Source organism: Lithobates pipiens, unplaced genomic scaffold (genome assembly GCF_037356315.1).
Source record: "Lithobates pipiens isolate NorthernLeopardFrog02 unplaced genomic scaffold, aLitPip1_a1.2 Scaffold_13, whole genome shotgun sequence".
NCBI lineage: Eukaryota > Metazoa > Chordata > Amphibia > Anura > Ranidae > Lithobates > Lithobates pipiens.
Genome location: NW_027507718.1, coordinates 125409536 through 125434936, shown reverse-complemented (window position 1 = coordinate 125434936; position 25401 = coordinate 125409536). Strand labels below are relative to the sequence as shown.

General features: G+C 47.5%; 1 protein-coding gene across 1 annotated transcript in view; it reads right to left on the bottom strand.

Moving 5' to 3' along the window:
- USE1 (unconventional SNARE in the ER 1) overlaps positions 1-24910 on the bottom strand; it is a 252794-nt gene extending 227884 nt beyond the window's left edge. The window contains exon 1 of the mRNA XM_077475531.1: positions 24737-24910. Within this exon, the coding sequence (XP_077331657.1) occupies positions 24737-24838 (102 nt within the window). The 5' untranslated portion in view covers positions 24839-24910. The remainder of the gene's footprint in view (positions 1-24736) is intronic.
- Positions 24911-25401: the final 491 nt, after the last annotated feature.

Below are 25401 nucleotides of genomic sequence, written 5' to 3'. Positions count from 1 at the left end.
CTGATGCACTTTGAATGACAATTGCGCGGGCATACAACACTGTACCCAAATGAAATTTTTATCATTTTTTTCCCACAAATAGAGCTTTCTTTTGGTGGTATTTAATTACAGCTGGGAGTTTTATTTTTTGCTAAACAAACAAAAAAAGATGCAAAAAAAAATCATGTTTAATAGTTTGTTATAAAATTTTGCAAACAGGTAATTTTTCTCCTTCATTGAAGTGCGCTGATGAGGCGGCACTGATAGGCACAGATAAGGCAGTACTGATGGGAACAGATAAGGCGGCACTGATGGGCAAATATGGGCACAGATAAGATGGCACGTATGGGTGGCACTGATAGATGGGACTGATGGGCACTGATAGGTGGCACTGCTGGGCGGCACTGCTGGGCACGGATATGTGGCACTGGGGTGCAGCACCTTTGTTGAGGCAGATTGTGGGCACTGCTGGGTGGCACTGACGGGGCACTTATTTTTTAATGCGGTGGGCACTGGCAGGGGGCAGGTGGGCACTGGCAGGGCTGGCCGTGATCGGGACTGATGTCTCGATCACGGCCGCCGGTGATCGGCTATTTTTTTTTTCTCCAATTACCGGCTCCGTTGTATCACATGATCAGCTGTCATTGGCCGACAGCTGATCACATGATAAGGGGTCGGGATCGACCCCTTGCTCGGATCAGTGATCAGGCGAGTCTCAGACTCGCCGATCACAGAGCGCGCCGCGCGCGCCCCTCAGGGGGCGCGCAGGCCGCTCGTGCACGGGACGTCGTCAATAGACGTAGTCCCGGCAAAGGAGGTCCGCGCTGTAGCCGTCATTCGGCTATAGCGCGGGTCTCAAGTGGTTAATGCAAGTTTCTGATCCACTCCTCGCTGCAAAAACAGCAGGATCCTGGAAAGTGAATATGTACACGGACGTCTCCCCATCTCCTCACACATGGAGATGTAGGCCTTCCACGTACGATGATAAATCTTCTGAGAAGATGACTTCTGTGCCCTCAGTATAGTGGATGTTACCGAATCTGACAGACCTCCCTTAGCACCTTGCTTTCAACAGCCATGCCTTTAAAACCAGTGACAGTAAAGCAGGATGAAATATTAGACCTTGCGACAGAAGGTCCTCTCACATCGGCAGTTGCCAAGGAACATCTGCCACCATCCCTACTATGTCAGTGTACCAAAGACGCAGAGGCCAATCTGGGGCAATCAGAATCACCGGAATCCCCTCAGCCTCCACTCTGCGAAGCAGACGTGGTAGAAGTTTGAGTTGGGGGGCATAAATCAGCCGATATTGCCCCCATGGAGCCACCAAAGTGTCTGCCGAGTCCACCCAGGGATCCTTTGACCTGGCCACAAACCTCTGTACCTTCTGATTGAGTCGAGAAGCCAGGAGATCCACATCTGGCGTGCTCCACCGTAGGCAAAGGAGCCGAAATACATCCGGATGTAGAAACCATTCCCCTTGGTCCAGCATCTGAGGACTTAGGTAGTCCGCTTGCCAGTTTTCTACACCTGGAATGTACATGGCTGACAGAGCTGGAACGCGCCACTCTGCCCACCGTCCTCCAGTGCTGCAGCCGAGCTCCTTGTTTCTCCTTGATGGTTGACATATGCCACCGTGTGGCGCTGTCCGGCTGGATCCTGACCGGACGCCCCTGCAGCCTCTGTGACCATGTGGAGAGGCACCACCTGATTACCCAAAGCTCCGGTATATTGATCGGCAGGCGGGATTCTTCCTGGGTCCACCGACCCTGGACTGACTGTACTCCCCAAACTCCCCCCCAACTGGTCAGGCTGGCGTCCGTTGCGATCACTGTCCAATGAAGAGGAAGGAACAAATTCTCGGACTGAAGGGCCAGCGACCTCAGCCACCAGAGCAGAGAATTCCTGACTAGTTGGCTCACCCGAATTTGACAATCCAGGGACGACAGAGATTTGTCCCATTTGGACAATATCTCCTTTTGCAAGACTCGAGTCTGGAATTGAGCATATGGTACCACCTTGAAAGTGGCTACCATGAGACCCAGGACTCGCATACAAAAACGCAGCGACGACCACCTGCGGGACACCAACACTTTACCGCAGCATGAAGAGTCTGCAACTTGTTCGAAGGGAGAAAGACGCTCGCCCAGGGTCGTCCAGGTAACCCACGATTGTGATCCCTCGCTGCCTCAGCAAAGCCAAAATTGGGGCTAGCATCTTGGTGAAGACCGTCGGTGCCAACGCCAGGCCAAATGGGAGAGCTATAAATTGGTAGTGCTCGTCTCTGACCGCAAATTGCAGAAACCTCTGATGCTCGATGCATATGGGGACATGCAAGTATGCGTCCTTGATGTCCAGGGATGCCAGAAAATCCCCCTGATGCAATGCAGCGACCACGGCGTGGCTCCTTACCTTTCCTGGACTGTGGGAGCAGTAACATTCTTAATAATGTCATCCAGCGAGGCTCCAAATAGCCTCTCTCTCTGGAAGGGCAAGTCCGCCAGTGCTTTCTTAGATGTCTGGTCCACAGACCAGCATTTCAGCCAAATCAGGCGACGTAGCACTACTGCTGATACTGAGGCTCTAGAGAGCAAGGGGGCCGTATCTAAGGCCGCATCACTGACATACTTAAGGCCCTGCACCAACTGGTCCGCTAGCTCCACACAGAGTGGGGAAGTCTGTTGCTTCTCCAATTCACAGTGCAACAATTTAGCCCATTCAGTCAGTGTCTGCGATACCAGGGCCATGGCTAACACTGGCCGCAATGCTGACCCCACCACGGTAAACATAGACCGGGCAACCGCCTTGGCCCTTCTGTTGGCAGGGTCCTTGAAAACAGGAGTCTCTTCCACCGGAATCATGGTTACCTTATTTAACCTGGATACTGGGGGTCAACAATCGTCTGAGATGTCCATTTCTTCAGGAAACTCTCCTCAAAAGGGGTAACGCAGGACTGAAAAGGCCCGCTGCGGTTTTCCCCATTCCTTGTAAATAAACTTCAAAATAAGTTGGGTAAGGAAACTCCTTAGGCATGAGGGCCGGCTTGTGGGACCCAAAAGGGAACGACACCTCTGTACAGGCCCCCGCCGTATCCTCCATTTCCGGGGTATCTCGCACTGCTGTAATAAGTGCTCCTACAAGCGCCTTTTCCTGCCTTTTCCTGCGCTGACCCGGAAACGGAGTCATCCGAATGGTCCTGGTCCGCATCCTCCCATACTTGAGAACAGGGGCCATCAGTCACAGCGGAGCCTGAGTCTAAATCATAGCTTCCCCCAGAAGACGGTGGGGGGGAGGGGGCATTTTTACTCCCCTAGCGACCGCACGCCACCCTGGCAACAAAGGCCTCCAGGACCACCGACAGAGTGTCCATAGGCACCGCAGGAGCAGGAGAACCAGTTGCAATCACAGGGGATGTCTGGGGAAGAAGCGCCAGCTTCAGACGCAATGCTGACCCACACTCGCCTGTCACCACTTAGGGACCTAAGGCTAGTCAAAAAAAAGTCCACCCTCCTAGCTTCACAGACTGAGGGGCCCTCTGCAGGACCCACCACCCTGACCCAGGCACTGCGCTGCCGCTGTCCGCTCTCCACTATACCATCCAAGAGATGTCTGTGTGGAAGCACGCTGTTCTAGAAGGAAACAAGTGCCCAGTGCTAGAGGCAACACCACCAGAGGCTACTAGAATATTGGCACCGGCTGCATCAGCAAAAGTCTGAGCGCCAAGAAAATGGCTGCCAAACTACTAGAAAATGGCAGAAGGCAAACAACTAGCTGTGGCGACCACAAAATGGCCGCGGCTCCAGGAAAATGGTGGCGGAGTGCGCGGCGACCTCCCCACATGGCTCACGCAGCACAGACACCCACTGTGGACAAGAAAAAAGGGAAGAGGATGAGCAGACCCCCAACACCCAGCACAGCCCCCTGCCAGGACCCATAGCCCCCCCGGAGGACCCTGGCCAGGTACGTGCACCGCACTCCTATGTGCCCAGTCAAACATCGGCCCATAGCATGGGGAGGAGGGAAAGGACAGGGACAGAAGAAAGGTAGAGTGAGAGACCCCCTATTCGACCTCCCAGGGAATGCCCAGCTGCTCCATCCTGCCGAGACAGGTGGAACCATAATTTCCCCTCCAGCAGGAACTGCTGGACGCATTCCACAGACAGACCCATCGCCCGAGCACTACGGAGTGGCTTCCGGCCACGGCACACTGTGACACAGACAGCAGTAGCCCGGTCATGTGTGCCCCAGAGCATATAGCTCACCGGCCACCCCTGGAATAGATGGGCCTGCTCACGCTCAATGGCCAGGCTGGGGAGACTATAAGGGTCTATATTATCCAGCCTGTCCCCTAGCCCGGTTGTTGATTGAAGATCACAGGAATCAAAATGCAGGAAAAAAATTCCCAGGACCAATGGTCCCATCAGGAGCCAGGTCCTTCTATACTAGCCAGAAAAAACTGAGCTGCTGGATGCAGTGTGAGGGGTTATAGCACGTAGGACCGCCCCCTGGACGGTACTCTGCAAGTGTTGCCGTTTTAACACTTTCTGCCTAGTTCTCTCCTAAAGGGGCGATATAACCCTAAGGTCAAGAAGAGCTGCTGTGTCCGTCAATGAACGATAGAGAAATAATGGTGGCCACACAAAATATTGACACTTTGGGGCCAATCTGGACATTTTCACTTAAATGTGTACTCACTTTTGCTGCCAGCGGTTTAGACATTAATGGCTGTGTGTTGAGTTATTTTGATGGGACAGAAAATTTACACTGTTATACAAGCTGTACAGTCACTACTTTACATTGTAGCAAAGTGTAATTTCTTCAGTGTTGTCACATGAAAAGATATAATACAATATTTACAAAAATGTGAGGGATGAATTCACTTTTGTGAGATACTGTAAGCCCCTGAGGATGTCTGTTGGTGACAAAATACAGAGCGGAGTTTTGTAAGCCAATGTCATCACGCCATACTGGGAGACGCTCAGTGCCGGAGCGAGCCTTGGAATTTAGTGTTTTTACCATTTTATAATTTGGTGGATTTACTGTGATATTCTGCACTGTTGGAGCCTTTTCCTATAGGTTTTGGGGACACTGGTGTGTCGGTCAGTATACTGCTGGAGTGTTGGTTATTTTATTCCTGTTTAATCCCAATTTACAATAGTTAGGCACATACTGACCTCTATTCTTTAACCTCCCTGGCAGTGATCCCGAGTCTGGCTCGGGTTAGGATTTTACTATCATAAGCGGTAACCCCGAGCCAGACTCGGGATCGCATTGCTGGATACAGGGAGAGGTTACTTACCTTGTCCCCTGGATCCAGCGATGTCCTCCACGCTGTGTGATCGAGCTCCTCCGCTCGATTCACACAGTGCCCAAGTGCTGCCAAGCTCCGTTCTCTGCGACGTTATGGCACACGGGAGCGGAGATCGGCGCCAAAATTCAAAAAAGTTAAAATACACAATAAACATACAGAACTGTAATCTTACAGATTACAGCACTGTATAAAAAAAATTACACACCCCCTTTGTCCCTAGTGGTCTGTGCAGTGCCCTGCATGCACTTTTATATTATAAATTTAGTTTTTTCTGCCTGGAATTTGGAGTGTCCATAGCAACCAAAAAGTGTCCCTTTATGTCAAAAGTGATTTTAGACCAACTAGAAAACAGCGATAATAAATTATAATCACTTTCAGAATTGAGCGATAGTGATTTGTGGGGAAATTCGTCAAATGCTAAATCTAATGACAGCGACAATTCTGCAAATGAGCAAATTTCAGTGTTTTTGGATTTGATTACATTATTGAATAATTTTTATTAATTATTTATTATACTATAAACTTTACTTTATCATACCCGGGATGTCTGCTAGACTCTGGTTTGAACAGATTTAAGAGTGTTATTCCTAAGAATTACAGGACTACAATATAAAAAGCCGAATTTCCATGCAAAATAATTGTACCGCTTTCAGCACCTAAAACCAGAACTAATCATACCGCCAGGGAGGTTAAGAGCCCATCCCTCTGGTAAGTCCATATTTGGTTGCGATAGTGTAATTTGGCACACCCAGGAGTTTCACTTATAATGTTGCATTTCACAAAACATTTTTATTATACTGTTAATATTGTGGTGGAGCACATATTTTTAAGCATGCACTTATACATCTTCCTGCCCATGACAATTTTGAGCTTTCAGTGCTGTCGCACTTTGAATGACAATTGCGTGGTCATACAACACTGTACCCAAACTAAATTTTCAAAATTTTGTCCCCACAAATAGAGTTTTCTTTTGGTGGTATTTGAACACCTCTGTGTTTTTTATTTTTTGCTAAACAATGAAAAAAAAGACCGAAAATTTGGAGAAAAAAAAAAGTTTTGCTTTTGTTTCTGTTATAAAGTTTTGTAAATAAGTTTTCTCCTTTCACTGATGTACACTGATAAGGCGGCACCAATGAGCGGGCACTGATGGACACCGACGATGGGCACTGGTAGGCACTCATGGGTGGCACAGGTGGGCACTGATAGGTGACACTGAAAGGCTGAAAAGAGGGGTACTTATGGGTGGCACTGCTGGGCATTGATACATGGCACTGATGGCCACTGATACACGGCACTGATGGGCATCCCTGGTGGCAGTGGTAGGCATTGTCAGTGGCCCCGCAACAACGATCGCCACAATGCGTGCCCCCGGGGGCGCAAAGTGGCTTAATATCCTGAGGACGTAATATGACGCCCAGTCAGGATATTGAAACCACTTTGCAGACGTCGTTCTACTGTATGGCGGGCGGCAAGTGGTTTGCAGTGGTTGTATGCACGCACACCTATAGAACTGTATATATTGGTCATTCATTTTATTTTTTTTGTATCAAGTTCACACACCACTATCCTCAAATGATCATTTTAAAGCCTTCTTTAGTGATGAGTTAACTTAAAGGTTTTAGCTGCTTACCACTACCTCTTAGATCATGGACCAAGCATCTACTGTTGGAAGTCCTGGGGCACAATATTTGAGGCGGAGCAGTGGATTTTTCTGTTTAAGTACAGCATTTCTTAGGTAAGGAACTGGAAAGATATATTGCTTTCTAATTAAGGCCAGCAGCAAATGGGAATTGAGTAAAGAATACAGATTGTTATGATGCTGACTCCTAGCGGGGCAGAAACTGCAGACAAATGAATGAAGTGAAAACCAAACACTGTGTAAGGCTGGATTCACACCTATGCAATTTTATTGCTTTTTGCAGATTTGCACTACAGTCCATTTAACATTGTTTCCTATAGAACACTTTCTGTAGTGCAAATCTGCAAAATGCAAAAAGCACAAAAAATGCATAGGAGTGAATCCAGCCTAAGGCTCGATTCACATCTATGAATGTTGCTTTTGAGGGCTTTTGCAGTATTTTTACATTCACTTTATATAGCCAGTTGCTATGGAGCAGGCCGGAAAGCAGGCCACTGTGTCCTTGACAACCGATGAGTCATCAGCTGTCAGCGGGCTTCCCCACACCAGACACCTTTCCTAGCATGCAGTCCGGCAGGTCAGGAAAGAGGGGACTAGCAAGCCCTCCCTCGAACCACACCAGGCCTCCCTCCCCAAAGCACCTTGTCCCCATATTCAAGGGCCTCTTCCCCAAAACCCTGGCTGGTGGTTATGGGGGTCTGCTGGCAGGGGGGCTTATCAAAATCTGGTAAACCCTTTTAACAAAGGGGTCCCCAGATCCCACCCCCCTTATGTGCATGAGTATGGGGTACCTTGTACCCCTACACATTCACCAAAAAAAGTAGTGTAGTGTGACAAAAGACAAGTGACAGTTTTTGACAAGTCCTTTATTAAAAATGTCTCATTTCTCCTGTCTTCTTCATCCGGTGTTGTTCTTCCTCCGCTGAAAAAAAAAACAAAAAAAAAAACACATTCTCCTGAAACGCTGGGTCCCCCCGATCTGTCTGCATCAATGTGGGACATTTCTTATATAACTATGGGGCGGATGACGTCATCCAGAGACGCCGCCCCTTGTGATGTCTCTGCCCGGGGCATGATGGGTCCCTGATGTCACCATCTGATGGCCACACCCCATAGTTTCATAAGACACGTGCGACATCAGAACAGATAGGTGGGACGCAGCGTTGGAGGGTTGTTTTCTTTTATTTTCAGTGGGGAAGAAGAAAAAAGGAAAAAGGAAAGAGAGAAGAACAGAGAAAGATGAAGAAGCGGGAAGAAAAATAAAATTTGTAATAAAAGGAATAGTCAAAGACTGGCTCTTGTCTTTTGTCACACTACACTACTTTTTTTGGTTAATAGGTGTACCCCATACTCATTTACATGGGGGGGACAGGATCTGGGGGCCTCCTTGTTAAAGGGAACTTCCAGATTCTGATAAACCCTTGTCCGCAGGCCCCCACAACCCTGACCGGTGGACAAGGTTGAGCCCCCCCACCCGTGTGGTATGGTTCAACTCATCCCCTCCCGTTCCTGATCTGCATACTCAGATAAGGGCCTTGAGTGGATTTTGGAGGGATCCCAGCGGCATTTATTTTTTTACATTTTGACATGGAGGTGTCCACTCCAAATCCCCGTTGGTTTCCTCGGGAATATATATATATATTTTTTTTACATTCAGCTGAAAATAACATCCTGCGTTTCTGCAAAAAAACATGAAATGAAAACGCTTTAGAGTGGAGCCTAAAAATGCACCCTGCCCTACTTAATTTACACAAACACCAAGGCAGCACCTTGCTGTTAACTGAAATACATAAAACCAACTACCTTGTTCATAGGTTGGGAAACACTGCTGAACAGGGCTGGTGTGATTAACCCTTTCGGGTACCTTCACTCATGTATATCTGCATTAGGATGCAATGTTACTGTAACTGATTCATTTCATTCTGAATAGGCTGTTAGTGCACCTAAATGCACAAAGAGTAAATGAATGGCACCCGCAAAGCTACACACTAGTACCACGTGTCCTGGACACACATAAAAATCCCATTTTACCACAACAATATGAAGCCTGCCTTGGTTCAAAACAACATTTGTACAGATCTTAATGTGTGGTTCTAGTTAAAGTGATGGTACCCTATAAATCAGTGGTTCCAACCCTTTATTCACTTAATTACCCTTGACAGTTTATTTGCCTAAATTGTACCCCTTAATGAAAGATCAACAGAGCATAGAGTAGAGCAGCAATGTGCTTAACAAAAGTCATCAAATTGTGGGTGTAGCCAAAATATATTATTAGTAGGAGGAGATTAAATTGGGAGGGAAAAATGCCACTGTGTTGGTGTCAATGGGCTGAAGGAGGGGGTTGGAAGTTTCCTTGGTACTATATTGCAGTGGTACATCCAATTCTATCTTTGGGCCTGCTTGGGGTGTTGCCTGTGAAACTGAATTACCTGGGGCTCCTCTGGTGTTTTGGGTCCACTTTGGGCTGGAGAGTTAATTCTTCCTCCACGATGGGTATCTGGGCCATGGAAGGATTTTTATGCAGAGTGTAATGAAGGAGATTGATGCTGTAAACCAGGGATATGCAATTAGCGGACATCCAGCTGTTGCAAAACAACAAGTCCCATGAGGCATTGCAAAACTCTGAGAGCCACAAGCATGACACCCAGAGGCAGAGGCATGATGGGACTTGTAGTTTTGCAACAGCTGGAGGTCCGCTAATTGCATATCCCTGCTGTAAACAGAAGCAAGTCTCCTCCAAAAGGAGGCACCTTAAAGTGGAAGTAAACCCTCATGGGTTTTACTTCCTCTTTTTCTCCCTGTATAGCCTGCAAAAAAGCATAATGGGCTAGTATGCATTGCATACTAGCCCATTATGTGACTTACCTGCAAAAGAATCCAGCGATGTCCCCTGTGTAGGCATCGTCCATCTTCAAGCCCCTCTTCCTTCCCGGCCACAGACTCTGGCTCTGTGATTCACCAGAGCCATGCAACATCACTCCTGCACATGCGCACAGTAACGGCAGATGCTAGGTTGGAAACAGCAAAGAGTTTTGTGTCTTCCCCACGCATGTGGTTTACAACCACTTTAATGCGGAACTAAAGCAAAAATAGGATTTTTGTACTCACCATTAAATCCTTTTCTCTGAAGTTCATTGATGGACACAGCTCCATTAATCTTGACCGTAGGGTTATTACGCCACCTTCAGGAGAGGACTAGGCAGAAGATGTAATACATGTGAAAAACAACAGAACTGTACAGTTCCGCCCAGGAGGTGGTCCCTCTGGCAATAACCCCTCAGCCTGCTCCCTGCAGCTCAGTACGTCAACAAGCAGTATAAACGTAAACTAATAGGAGGGGTGGGTGCCGTGTCCGTCAATGAACTTCAGAGAAAAGGATTTTACGGCGAGTACAAAAATCCTATATTGTCTTTCATTCATTGACGGACACAGCTCCATTAATCTTGACCATAGGGATGTCCCCAAGCAGTGTCATAACGAGGGGTGGGAACAGCAAACATAACTTCACCCACAACCAGAGGTGCTCCCCAATGGAGAAGACATCATCTGAACCAACTGCATCAGAACTTGGGCCAACATATGCATCAGATGCATTGACAATCAAAATGTAACGTTCTCTAACAAGAAGAAAGAGTTTAACTTGCAACATTAGACGGCCGTCTGCAAAATTTTGCGGCCAAAGCAGGCATCAGAAGATGCGCTTACATCAAATTTGTAAAACTTTGTGAAGGTGTGAACGGACGACCAAGTCGCCGCCTTACACACCTGGGAGACTGACCCTTGATGTCGGAAAGCCCAAGAGGTCCCAATTGCTCTGGTGGAATGGGCCGTGACAGGAAAGGGAGGCACCTGTCCCTTCAGGATGTAAGCCTGGACCACAATCTGTCTGATTCACCATGAGACCGCCAGCCCTTTTTATCGGACCAGCTACCGAAACGAACAGAGAGTCTGACTTCCGGCAGGGAGCTGTGGCAGACAGGTATACCCTTAGGGCCCGGACCACGTCTAGGGAATGGAGGGCCATATCCTTAGGGTGTGTCGACTTGACTCAGAGATGGTAACACAATGTCCTCATTGAGATGGAAGGCCGAAACCACCTTCGGCAGAAAAGAAGGTTGAGGACGCAACACCACCTTATCCTTGTGGATAACCAGATAGGGCGACTTGCAAGACAAGGCCATCAGCTCAGAAACCCTCCTGGCAGATGCAATAGCCACTAGGAAGCCCACTTTCTGAAAAAGAATCAACAAGGGGGATTTACCTGATGTTCTCCAATGGCAACTTCTAAAGCGCCGATAGCACCAGGTTCAGATGCCACGGAGGTAGGGGTAGTCGCACCGGAAGGACTACATGCCAAACCCCTTGCACAAAGGTGCTCACTAATGAGTGAGACGCCAGGGATCGTTGGAAAAAAACAGCCAAGGTTGATATCTGTCCCTTGATGGTGCTCAAGGCCAGCTTTTGGTCCACTCCTCGCTGTAAGAACAGCAGGATCCTGGAAATGGAATAGGTGCATGGACGCCACCCTATCTCCATCACAAATGGAGATATAAGCCTTCCACGTACAATGGTATATTTTCCGAGAAGAAGATGTTCCTGCCCTCATCATAGTGGAAATTACCGAGTCCAACAGACCTCGGTTACTTAGCACCTGCCTTTCAACAACCATGCCGTTAAAACCAGCGACGGTAAAGCAGAATGGAGTTTCAGACCTTGCAATAGGAGGTCTTCTCGCATCAGCAACCACCAAGGGGCATCCACCACCAGGCATACTAGGTCGGTGTACTAAGGACGCCAAGGCCAATCTGGGGCAATCAGTATTACTGGAATCCCCTTGGCCTCCACTCTACGGAGCAGACTTGGTAACAGTTTGAGCGGAGGGAAGGCTTAAATCAGCCGGTACTGCTCCCATTGAGCCACAACACGTCTGACGTTTCCGCCCAAGGATCTCTTGCCTTGGGCACGAATCTCCACACCTTTCGATTAAGCCGGGAAGATCCACATCTGGTGTGCCCCACCGCAGGCAAAGAAGCCTGAACACCTCCGGATGCAATGATCATTTTTCTGGGTCCAGCATCTGGTGACTCCGCCTGCCAGTTTTCTACTCAAGTGATGTATATGGCCGACAGGGCTGGTACGTCGGTACGTGTCACTCTGCCCACCGAAGGATATGAGCGACCTCTCGTGCTGCCGCCGATCTTCTTGGTCCTCCTTGATGGTTGACATATGCCACCGCCGTGGCATTGTCTGACTGAATTCTGATCAGACGTCCTCGTAGTCTCATCGACCATGTGGAAAGGCATAACCTGATCGCTCGAAGTTCGAGCACATTGAACGGTAACTGGGATTCCTCCCTCAACCAGAGGCGCTCGGTACTCTTGGGTTGTACTCCCAGTAGTCCACCCCAGCCGGTCAGGCTGGCATTCGTTGTGATCACCATCCAAAGAAGAGGCAGGAATAATTTCCTGCACCAAAGGGCCGGAGATCTCAGCCACCAGAGAAGAGAGTCCCTGACTAACTGGCTCATCTGAATCTGCCGATCCAGGGATAACGGAGATTTTTCCCATTTGGACAATATCTCCCTCTGCAAGACTCTGGTGTGAAATTGGGTGTACGGTACTACCTCGAAGGAGGCTACCATGAGGCTCAGAACTCGCATGCAGAAACGCAGCGACGACCATCTGCGGTTCATCAACAGCTTCACCGCAGCTCTGAGAGTCTGCAGTTTGTCTGAAGGGAGAAACACTCTGGCCTCCATGGAGTCCAGCAGTAAGCCTAGGTACTCCAGGCGCCATTATTGGCACATTTTTCTTTATAGGCAAAATGCAGAAAACCATTTTTGCCTGCTGAATTTTCGATGCATCTCTAACTGTTATGGCCATGATCAGAGATAATGGCTGGTTACATTGACAAACTGTCACCAGAGCAGCCAGCTCGGATCACTGCCACAGCAGTACAATGCTACCAGACCAGTACAACCAGTTACAGTGTCCCCAATCACAACCACTCCAGTCCCAGTGCCATCATAAGACCTCAGTCACATATGCAATGCTCTCTGAGGAGTGATCTGTGTTTGGATCGCTCTTCAGAGAGCATTTGACAGGTAGTGAGGAAGATTTGTATCATCTCCTCACTGCATGCCTTAACCCCTTGGACACAGTTGGGGGGGTGATTGTGGAGAGGTAAAATTGAGATTCAGCCGCAAGGTTTTATCTCTCCAACCCCATGTGAACGATCTCAAATAGTGCAGCCAGTGTCACTACAAAGCCTTGCTCACATGTGCGGTGCTCTCTAAAAAGCAATCTCTGTTCGGAACATTCTTGAGAGCATTTAAGAGGTGGTGAGGAGACGTTGGACAGTGTCCATAAAATGGGACAGGTAGGTAGGTACGTAGTCAGGAAATTAGAGGTTTAAATGATGCCCCTAGAACGCCTGAAGGTGCTTCTTGGATCTTCTTTGGAGCTTCCTTATGTGACCAAGCTATAAAAAAAAAAAAAAAAAAAAAAAAAGTCTCACGCATTTGGTATCCCTAATGCCGCGTACACACGAGCGAATTGTCCGGCATACTTAGTCCGGTAAACAATCCGGCGGATAGTCCGGCGGACTTTCTACCGAAAGGACTTGGCCACACAAGGACACACAGAAAGTCCGGCGTTTGCTAGCGCGATGACGTACAGCACGTACGACGGGACTAGAAAAAGGAAATTCAATAGCCAGTAGCTTCCTTTTCGTACTTGCTTCTGAGCATGCGTCATTCTTAGTCCGCCGGACTAGCATATACTGAAGAAAGTATTGTCCGCTGAAACCCAAGTCCAGCGGAAAGATTGGACTGCAAAAATACTTTCCAAGTCCGCCGGACTTTACGCTGGAAAAGTCAGCTGAAGCCCACACACGATCAAATTGTCCGGTGAAATGCGTTTCGGCGGACTAGGTACGTCGGACAATTTGATTGTGTGTACGCGGCATAAGGATACCAAGAGACAAGTAGCAGAATGTGTTTTGGAGTGTAATTCGAAGTATGTCTATGCTGTGTGTTAGAAATAACCTATTAATTGGTAAAAATACATTTTAATTTTCTTTCCTGCATCTTCCAAAAACTTGTGGCAATAAAAGACAAATTTTCCAAAGACTCACTATGCCTTTCAGAAAATACCTTGGGGTGTAGGGGTGCAACGGATCAAAAAACTCACCTATTGGATCGTTCCTCGGATCACAGTCATGGATCAGATAATTTTTTGGATCAGGAAATAATAATTGGATTTGCAAAAACCTGTGAAAATTCCACCACCATATAGTCCCCACTGTAATATCCACAATCTCCCCACTGTAATATACATCTCTCCCACTGTAATATTGGCTGATTTTGGCTGAGCATCGCCGGGTATGGCAAGGTATTGGCAGAGTATTGGCAGAGTATGAAGGGATGGCTGTGACTGCAATTGTCACAGAGCAGCACTGTGGGCACCACAGATCCAGCCCACAGCGCTGCTGCCATCCGATCTCTCCCCATCACTGTACAGATCGGTACACAGAGGGGAGAGAGGAACCGGCGTCATGTCATTTAACGGAACAATCACATTGTAAACAGCCGCCAGGTACATAAAAATGGCCGCCGCTCCGGAGCTAGGCCAAAGCCACAGTCTTTCCTGAGGCCGCGTGCCGCTCCGAACAGGGTGACCCATTTGGATCACAGATCGGTCACGATCCGTTGCACCCTTATTGGGGTGCTTGCGTTCCAAAATGGGGTCATTTTGTTTCTCCCGTTCTGGTCCTCCACGGACTCAAGAAATATGATAGGTAGTCAGAAAATTTGATGCATAATTTATGCTTCTTGAATGTCCAAAGGTGCTTTATTGAGCCCCTCAATGCATCTAGTCTTACACATGTGGTATCCCTATACTCGGTAGGAGTAGCAGAATGTGTTTTGGAGTGCAATTCTAAATATGCCTATACTGTGTGTGAAAAACAGTATGCTAAAATGTTAATAATAATATTTAATATTTCTCTTTTCCAAAAATGTATGACAAAAAAAATGTACAAATTCATAAAACTCACAATGCCTCTTACTTATATCTTGGACTGTCTACGTTCCAAAAAAGAGAAAGTTTGGGGGATATTACTGTCCTGGCATTTTAGGGTCTCAAAAAATGATAGGCAGTCTCAGTACATCAGAACTGATCAATTTTCGAATACATATATACACACCATAGTCCATAGACGCTATAACTTTCCTACAGACTAAATAACTGATTTGGGTTACTGCTACCAAAGAAATGTAACAGAATATATTTTGACCTACATTTGAAAGATGAAGAAAGATTATTGATTTCAGATCAGCTGTGCCCAGTCTTACCACAAAGAGATAATCCAGCTCTGGGCAATCCTCATATCTTTTTTCAGTGAAATAAAAACTGAAAAACTTAAATCTTTGTCCGTTCTTCCCCCTTGCTGTGATTGACAGGTGATTTATATATCTCGTGCACTAGCCTAAGACATGCATTATTTTTTAATTCCCACCCCCACTCCTTTCTTCAGCAGCTCTGCAAGGATTGGCTGTTGCACACCTCAGCATGATTTGGCATGCTGAAGTCATGTGGGGACTTTTCTGTGTTTTGACTGGATGTTAGTGATCATAGCAGAAGTTCAGTGTAAGAAATGCACAGGAGAAAATGCATGTTGATCAGGGGAGTGTAGAGGTGGGCGGGGATTCTACTGACATCACGACTCCACCCACTGAGCCCTGGAAAAGGGACCCACTCACAAAATCTGCAGTTTTTCGGGTCTCATAGCAGACAGAGGGGAGACATTTGACAGATAAGTATACATGCAGGAGGCATGTATATCCTTCCAGATAACCAATATTGCAGTTGTTTAGAAAGGATGAGAGTGGGTTTACATCCACTTTAAAGTACTAACTGAAAGACCTTTGTCAACACCCTCTTGAAAAAAAATTCCAAAACTGAAAGAACATCAAGAGTTAATCATTGGTTTTCAGATAACCATGAGTTAAAATTCTTCCAGACTTTGGAATATATGGCTCTAGTGACTGGTTTTCTGCAATTTACCAGAGTCTTGACTACTTTGTCAGAGAACCCCTGGACACTTAGTATCTTTTCTTCAGATACCAGGCTGTCAAGCTTAAAGAAACCACCTGTGGGTGCGACACTGGACCCTGCGATAAGAGTTGTCTCTTCGGAAGACTCGGCGGAGGCTCTGAGACCAGAGTCTGTAACAGGGAAAACCATGGCCTCTTGGGAGCAAAAAGGGGATATTAGGATAACATCTGTTTCTTCTAGAAGAAACTTCCGGGGGACTTCCGGAACTAGTCAGTGGGAAGGTGTAACAGAGGCCGAATGGCCACGGATTTGCCAGAGCATCGATCCCCAATGATTGATCTGCTGGGTTCAGAGAAAAGATCTTCTCCGTCTTGCGACTGTTCTGATCTGCGAACAGGTCCACTTCCAGACATCCCCATCTGTCGGTGAGAGCCGCAAAGATTTCGGGATGAAGGGACCAATTGTCTCAACATACCCAGTAGCGGTTGAGATAATCTTACAGACAGTTTTGTGTCCCTTTCAGGTGCACTGCTGTAATTGAGGCTAGATTCCCTTCTGCCCATGATAAAATCTCCTGGGCAATAGAATGAAGTATCCGACTCCTCTTACCTCCCTGTTTGTTGAGGTACGCAATGGTAGTGATATTGTCTGATAGACTCTGGAGATTGTGACCCACGATTTCCGTCTGAAATGCCTGTAAGGCTCTCTGAACTGCTAGAAGCTCTCTCCAATTCGATGAAGCTCTTTTTACCCTGTTCCTTAGTAGAGACAGCTATAAAGGGCATTGATGAAATCTTGCCCATGGCACTGCAGGAAAGCATCAGACCCACTGCTCTTGAAACTTCTCTCAGCAAGACCGACTGGTCTGTAAGGCTGACATTGTTTGCATCATTCTTGAGACCTTTTCCTGCGGAAGAAAAACATTTTGGTCTACTAAGCAAAATTCGTAAGCCAAATATGTCACTTTCTGGGCTGGAATTCAAGTGGTTGTAAACCCTTTGGGACCACTTTAACCTACAGGTAACCTAGATTAAGGCTTACTTGTAGGTGCAAGAAATATCTCCTTAACAGTGTAGGTTAAGGTGATATTTTACAAAAACCGGGCACTGATGTCTACGGCGCATGCGCGCCATAGACAATGCACAAGCGCACTGCCGTTAGTGAAGGCTAACATGCCGTCACCGATGGCTCCCGTGCGCATGCGCCGGAGTGACGGCATTGCTGCTCCGGCCACTCACAGCGCCAAAGCAGCGATACCCAGAAGGAAGATGGACGCTTCGTGGAACACATAATGGGCTACTATCCGATGCATAGTAGCCCATTATGCTTTACCTTTGCAGGGAAACAAAGAGGACGTAAACCCATCAGGGTTTACTTCCACTTTAAAGATTTCTCTTTGTTCATTAACCAGCCTAGAGATTGAAGGAATTCCTGTACGGTCTGGAGATCCGCTAATAACTTTTAGTATGACTCTGCCACCACTAGGAGGTCATCCAGGTAAGGGATCATACCTATCGCCTTTAACCTTAGTGGAGCCAGCGCCTCCCCCAACACCTTTGTAAATTGAAAAGTGCAGAATCTCTGTTCATATCTTGACCGTCAGTCTCAAGAATCTTTGGAAGACTGGATGAAAAGGGGTGTGAAAATAGGCATCCCTCAAATCCAAAGAGGCCATGAAGCAGTTTATGTAAAGCAGGTTTTTGATTGAGAACACCATCTCCATACGAAAGTGCTTGAGGTTCAGGCTAAGCCAATATTTTCCTGGCTGCTTTCTGATGACAAATATATGGGAATAAAATCCCTTGCCCTGATCCGACTGGGGAACCAGGATCAGGACCTTTTGATCAAGTCTCCATTTTGGAGATCCAGGGCCCTTGCTTTTACCTGATCTTGGGAAGGGAAGGTGATCAACAATCGCTCTGGTGGCTGGCAAGAAAATTCTAGCCTGTACCCATTGGTCACTAGGTCCAGGATGAATGGAGACTGCTGCCCACTGTGGGAGAAAAGCCTTCAATTTTCCTCCCACTGGGAAACACGAGTCACTGTGGCTTGGCAGGTTGTGGAGGAGGGTTAAACAAGATGACCCCTCTATCTCTGCCCTTGTGCCCTGTCCAATGCTATTTGCGTCTATTGTCCCTTTCTCTAGGACCTTGCTGCCTACTTTGGTCATGAAAAGAACTTTCTGGCTGTCAGCCTTTTCTTATTCTCTGGAAAGGCCTCTTTTCTATGCACCATGCGTTCCAGCACCTCTTGCAGACCTGGGCCAAAAATAATAATCGCCTGTTAAGGGAAGACCACATAGGCGGAACTTTAAGGCAGCATCGTCTGACCAGGTTTTAAGCCATAGACGTTTTCTGGCTGAATTCACTAAGGCCAAGGTCCTAGCTGACATTATAACCGACTATGCGGAAAAATCAGCCAAGATCCCCACTGCACGAAAGAGGAGAGGGAAAGATTTCAAAATCTGTTTTCTAGAAGGTACCTGCCAATAAGTGTGTTTGTATTTGTGTCAACAATACTTCTAAATTTCTGGCTACACAAGTGGAGGCCAGAGCTGGTTTAAGATTCCCAATGGCTGAGTCATAGGCTCTGTGAAGAAGGATATCTCCTCTTTTTGTTATGCAAACCTTTGTACATAAGGTCATGTTTAGACAATTGTACCTTCTCCTCTTCTATATCAAGTGTTGTATAGATAGCCTTTAATAAGTCATCTACATTTTTCAGTGATAACTTATACCTCGAGCCCCTTTGCAGATTCTCTATCCCTGAGCCCTGTATGTGACCCTGATTCTTCTGAAGTAGAATGGGTAGATCCGGGTTCAGACTCAGAGTCATCACTCACCGCACTCTGCCATGGAGCGATAGGACCCGCTGAAGTCCTAAACGGAGATGGACCCTCTGAGGGGACTTGAATCTTATCAATTAGAGTTTTAAACGAGCTAAACGTAGACTTAAGCTCATCTCTAACAGAAGTCAGTATTTTCTGACAGGAGACTACCGGGTCATCCTTAACCACTACAGATCCGCGCTATTGCCAAATGACGGCATTAGCGCGGACCTACATTTCCGGGACTACGTCTATTGACGTGGTCCCGGTTACGAGCGGCCTGCGCGCCCCCTGAGGGGCGCGCGCGGCGCGCTCTGTGATCGGCGAGTCCGTGAGACTCGCCTGATCACCGATCCGTGTAAGGGGTCGATCCCGACCCCTTATCACGTGATCAGCTGTCAGCCAATGACAGCTGATCATGTGATAGAACGGAGCCGGTAATCGGCTATTATTCCTCCTCGCGCTGACAGCGCGAGGAGAGAAAAAAAAAGCCGATCGCCGGCGGCCGTGATCGGGACATCAGTCCCGATCACGGCCATCAATACAAGGGACCACCTGCCACCTGCCTGTGCCCACCTGCCTCCCGCAGTGCCATCCTGAAATAAAATAAAAGCAAAAGTAAGTGCCCCCCGTCAGTGCCCCCCGTCAGTGCCCATAGTGCCCACAGTGCCACCCACAGTGCCACCCACAGTGCCACCCACAGTGCCACCCAATCTGCCTCAAAGGTGCTGCACCCCAGTGCCGCCCATCAGTGCCCAGCAGTGCCGCCCATCTGTGCCCAGCAGTGCCGCCCATCAGTGCCCAGCAGTGCCACCTATCAGAGCCACCTATCAGTGCCACCTATCAGTGCCCATCAGTCCCATCTATCTGTGGTACCTATCAGTGCCCATCCGTGCCACCCATCCGTGCCACTTATCCGTGCCACCCATCCGTGCCATCTTATCTGTGCCCATCTTTGCCCATCAGTGCCGCCTTATCTGTGCCCATCGGTGCCGCCTTATCTGTGCCTATTAGTGCCGCCTTAACTATGCCTATCAGTGCCCACCGGTGCAGCCTATCAGTGCCCACCAATGCAGCCCATCAGTGCCCACCAATGCAGCCCATCAGTGGCCACCAATGCAGCCCATCAGTGGCCACCAATGCAGCCCATCAGTGGCCACCAATGCAGCCTATCAGTGGCCACCAATGCAGCGCACTTCAATGAAGGAGAAAAATGACCCGTTTGCAAATTTTTATAACAAACTATTAAAACATGATTTTTTTTTTTTTTTTTTTGCATCTTTTTTTGTTTGTTTAGCAAAAAATAAAACTCCGAGCTGTAACTAAATACCACCAAAAGAAAGCTCTATTTGTGGGAAAAAAATGATAAAAATTTCATTTGGGTACAGTGTTGTATGACCGCGTAATTGTCACTCAAAGTGCATCAGCGCTGAAAGCTGAAAATTGGTCTGGGACTGAGGGGGGTTTAAGTGCCCAGTAAGCAAGTGGTTAACTAGGCTGTCTATACAGGTGCAGCAAACTGCTTTGCTTCATGAGGAGCTCAATTCGTTTCTGCAAACCGCACATTTCCTTTTTGGTGCCTGCTCTTGGGCCTTGTCCTGCAATAGAACAAATAACCCCATTGAATTTTATGTCACATGCACTCCATAACACCGGGTGCAGGAGGAAAGGAAAAATGTGCCCCCTTCAGCTAGTCCCTACTGGTTACAAGGGGGAAAACACTCACAGGATGTGCTGGTATCAGGGCCTGCTTCTGCTGTCTGTGCAGGTATCGCAGAGGAGTCCGTGCCGCCCCTGTAGTGGTCCGCAGCCTCTGCCGTGTTTCACTCTTTTTCAAATACCAGCCTCCCAGCATCCCTGTTCATGCTGTTTTAGAGACAGGAAGTGACCCCGCCGTGTATTCCTGTGGGCCAGGTTGGAACGCATAAATTCCTCCCCTCCACGTGCATGGCTTCCTCTCTTCCACTGCACACTCCAGCCATGATGTTTAGCAGGGAGAACTAAGCCGCCTGCCGCTATGCGGCTCGCGGACAGGAGCTCAGACGTACACTATGGTGCTGGCATTCCCCATGCACTGAGAAGCAGGGACAGCAGCCACAAACCTACTCCCCCCAGTGGATATGCCGATCTAATATGGGACCTAAGAAGAAGGTAGGAATACCACTCCAAATGCCACAGGAACCACGCTCATGAGACCTAGGGGAACCAGTTCCAGGAAACATGTTACCCCCTCTCCCCCGTGCGGAGGAAACACCAATACTGACATGGGGCCTGGAGGATCACCTCTTTATCTGGTGGGGATTAACATGTTCTCTGTCCTGGTAGGAGAAGTGCTAGGTGTCATGGCTGTCCTGGAAGACGCTTAGAGAAAATAAACAAACAGGTTATACTTACTTGCTCTGTGCAGTGGTTTTGCAAAAAGATCCTCCTCCTTTTAGGTCCCCTGGACGGCACTCTGGGTCCTCTTCCCCTTGCCGAGCTGCTTGCTGTGGGGGCACTAGTGCGTGCTCACTCCCAAGCTGGCTCTTTGTATCCATAAGACACAGATAGCATGGCTCAGCCATGCCCGCCCCACTGGCTGTGATTTGACAGCAGTGGGAGCCAATGGCTCCCGCTGCTGCATCTTAGCAAATCTGGAGCAAGAGACTCGGGAGACCCTTGGGTCTAGTACACACTGGGCTTAGGTAAGTATTAAGGCGTTGTGAGAGAGGCCTTCAGCCTTTAATTTGGGTACAATGTTGCATGCCTGAGTAATTGTCAAAGTGTGACAGCAATGAAAGCTGAAAAACGGTCTGGGCAGGTAGGGGTTGAAACAGTCCAGACATGAAGTTGTTAAAGAGGAACTAAAGGGAGCATACTCACCCCTTCCCAGCGCTTACCACAGCATTTTCTCCTATGTTTAGGGTTCATCTTCATTGGCCGGTGCCCCCTGGGGAGCGCACCTGGGAATGTCAGTGATTGTCAGGTCTTCCAGACCCGGCACATCACAAATCGGGTTAAAGGGCCGATAACAGCGGACCTTTACCACATGACTGTTCTGTCCAATGACGGAATGATCACTTGTCAAACGCACTGATCTGTACAGTGTGCAAGGAGAGGAGGGAGCCGGGTGCAGCAGCTCTTGTGGGCTGGATGTGAAGTGCCCACAGTGCTGATCTGTGCCCCTTTTGGCTCATCCATCTACCCATGGCCCAGCCATGCTCATCCGTGCCCAGCCATGCTCCTCCGTCCAAGTCCCAGCCATGCTCATCTGTGCCCAGCCGTGCTCATCCATGCATGCTCAGCCATGACACATCAGTGCCACATCCATGCCACCAAAGTGTAATAGGTAGTCAAATTATATTTTAAATTTATGTCCCTAGAACACCTGATGGTGCTCCCTGCATGTTGGGCCACTCTATCTGGCCAGGCCGTGTAAACGTCTCACACATGTGGTATCACTATGCTGAGAAGTAGCAGAATGTGTTTTGGGATGTAAGTGGAAGTATGCATGTGCTGTGTGTGAGAAATAACTTGATGTTATGACAATTTTCTGAAAAAAATTAAATCTTAATTTTGCAAAGAATTGTGGGAAAAAATTACAACTTCAAAAAAAAAAAAAAAACTCACCATGCCTCTTACTAAATACCTTGGAATGTCTACTTCCAAAAATGTCATAATTTGGGAGTTATTTGTACTTTCCAGCCTTGTTAAGGTCTCAAAAAAGGAGATAGGCCACCAGCACATCAGGTGTAATCAATTTTCAGTGATCGGCACCATAGCTTGTAGACTCTATAACTTTCACACAGACCAAATAATAATATACACTGATTTGGGTTATTTTTAACCAGAGATATGTAGTAGTATACATTTTGGCCAAAATTTAAGAAGAAAAATTATTAATTTGCAAAATTATATAAAATAAATGAAGAAAAATGCTTCTTACCAAGGGATTAGCTGTGACCAATCACAGTTGATCAACATATGAATCAGGAAGTGCCGGTAAACAACATTCCTCATATTGTGCTGACAGGGAGAGCCAATCTGCAGCTCTCCCGGTCGGGGGTCTGTACTGATAATCGGCTCAGCCCCCATCAGATGCCAATCAGTGCCCAATCAATAACAGCTGCCAGTGCCCACCACAGCAGTAACACCTGTCAGTACCTCACCATTAGGGATGAGCTCTAGCGTGTTCACACACTCCACGTGCAGAGCCCGCCAGGAAATCGGCACGGCGCTAATCAGTCAGTGAGACATTTTCCTGATGTGCAGCTGCAGAGATCGGGGAAATGTTTCACTCCCTATGATTAGCACAGCGCCATGCCAACTTCCTGGCGGGCTCTGCACGTGGAGTGAGCGAACACTCTGGAGCTCATCCCTACTCATCATTAGTGGTATTGAAGTGGTTAAATACAACCGAAAGAAAGCGCTGGTTGTGTGAAAAAAAAAAAGGAAAAAAAATTTCATATGGGTACAGTGTTGCATGACTGAGCAATTGTCATTCAAAATGTGAGAGCACTGAAAGCTGAAAATTGGTCTGGTTAGGAAGTGGGTTTAACCACTTGCTTACTGGGCACTTAAACCCCCCTCCTATCCAGACCAATTTTCAGCGCTGATGCACTTTGAATGACAATTGCGTGGTCATTTTTATCATTTTTCCCCCCAAATAGAGCTGTTTGTGGTATTTGATCACCTGTGCGATTTTTTATTTATTTTTTTCTTAAAAAATATTTTTTTTATTTTGTTATAAAAAAAATTTAAACGGGTAATTTTTGTCTGTCATTGATGTACACTGATGAAGCAGCACTGATGGGCACCGATAGGTGGCAGTGATGGGCACTGATGGGTTACACTGATAGGCAGCACTTCTAGGTGGCACTGATTAGCACCACTGGTGGGCATTGATTTTTCGGGACCGATGTCCCTTTAAGATGAGCAGGTGATCGGCTTTTTTTTTCTCCTCCGCTTTCAGCATGAGAAAAAAAAAAGCTTTTGTTTTGATCATGTGATCAGCTGTCATTGACTGACAGCCGATCACATGGCAAGGGGTCGGGACCAGCCCCTTACTCGGATCAGTGATCACCCGAGTCTCATTGACTCGGTGATCACAACGCGCACAGGGAGCGTGCACAGGGGAGGCCGTCATACGAAGGCCTCCTGGGAATTCAGGTCCGTGCTGTGGCCGTCATTCGGCCATAGTGCGGATGTCAAGTGGTTAAGTACTCAGTTGGCAAGTAGTTAAGAGAGGCAGAAGGCACATCACACCACTAGGGACTGGCTGAGGTGTCAGCAGTTGGAACTATAGAGGAGTCGTCAGATAACATGGCTGCAGACCTTCTGTGGGCACTTCCACACTTTTCCTCTGTGGACTAAGCCAAGGTTCACACTGATGCAGAACTGACAAATTGTGCAAGTTCAGCTGAACTTGTACAATTTCATTCCCGCATGTGAGTCTTACGATTTCAGAGACATCTGTGCAGTTTCATGCACACATGTCTATTGAAATCTCACCTGAAATCACCAATAGTACAGAAACTACTTTTGGGAATCAGTGTGGCGTCGCACCAATTCCAACGGTTCCGTTGCAGTCAGCAGCTGCCAATCAGGCATGTAATTTGACGTGTCAAATCGCATCAATGTGAACCAAGGCTAAACAGAATAAAGTCCTTGATTCCTCACCACTACAAAAAAAAAAAAAAAACTTTCAAGTCCACTTGACTGGAAACCTCTGCTCTAAATAAATGGCAGCGCAGCACGTAGAAGTACACACTACTACTGCAAGCCACATTATAATTCTATGTTCTGTGTAATATGACTACGGCCCCTTGCTTTGTTTATTAGACATGAGGAGAAAACACGAGTGCACACAATGAATGGTTTTCCAGTGTTGCAGGACTCTGAGGGCTGGTATAGAGCAGAACACGTCAGTGAGGTCTCTCTCTCACCTTCTCCAGCCTCCACTCCCCCTGCTCTCTCTTCTCACAGGCCATAGACTCGCACCGTGACAGCAGCCGCACGAAATTCAGTTCCAGCCTGGTCTTAGCCATGTTGACAAGGTGTCACCGGATTACACCGGAAGTAATGGAACGCGTAGTGCCACCTCACACCCTGACGGCGCCGCCATGTTGAGGAAGGCGGAAGCAACTCAAGCCTGTTTTACAGTGTGGGCATATTGAATGGTTGCCGTTAGGAGGCGCTGTTGCTCAGAACGCTGCAAAGACCTACGTAACATCTATCCATCCTAGAGATCATTTTAATCTAAGGTTTTAGATGATTATTACACCCGATTGAAGCACGGCCATTGGAGGAGGTTTTTTTTTTTTCTGTTTGAAAGTTAAAGGAACCCCGTATATAAATGGGCACATGAAGCTTTCATTGCTGATCTCTGCTGAAATTCTGGATGTCATGCTGATCTAGCAGCTAGAACAAGAACACATTTGTAGATAAGGACTTCTTCTCTCAGACCTTGCTGGTTTGCAAAGCATACCAGCTGAGTAAAAGAAATGGAACAGATTATTCATGTTGGAAAGCGCAAACAAACCAAACTCCCTGTTGTCAGCTATTTTGACCTGACCGGTGGCTGCATTTGAGTGGATGTAAGCTTTAACGA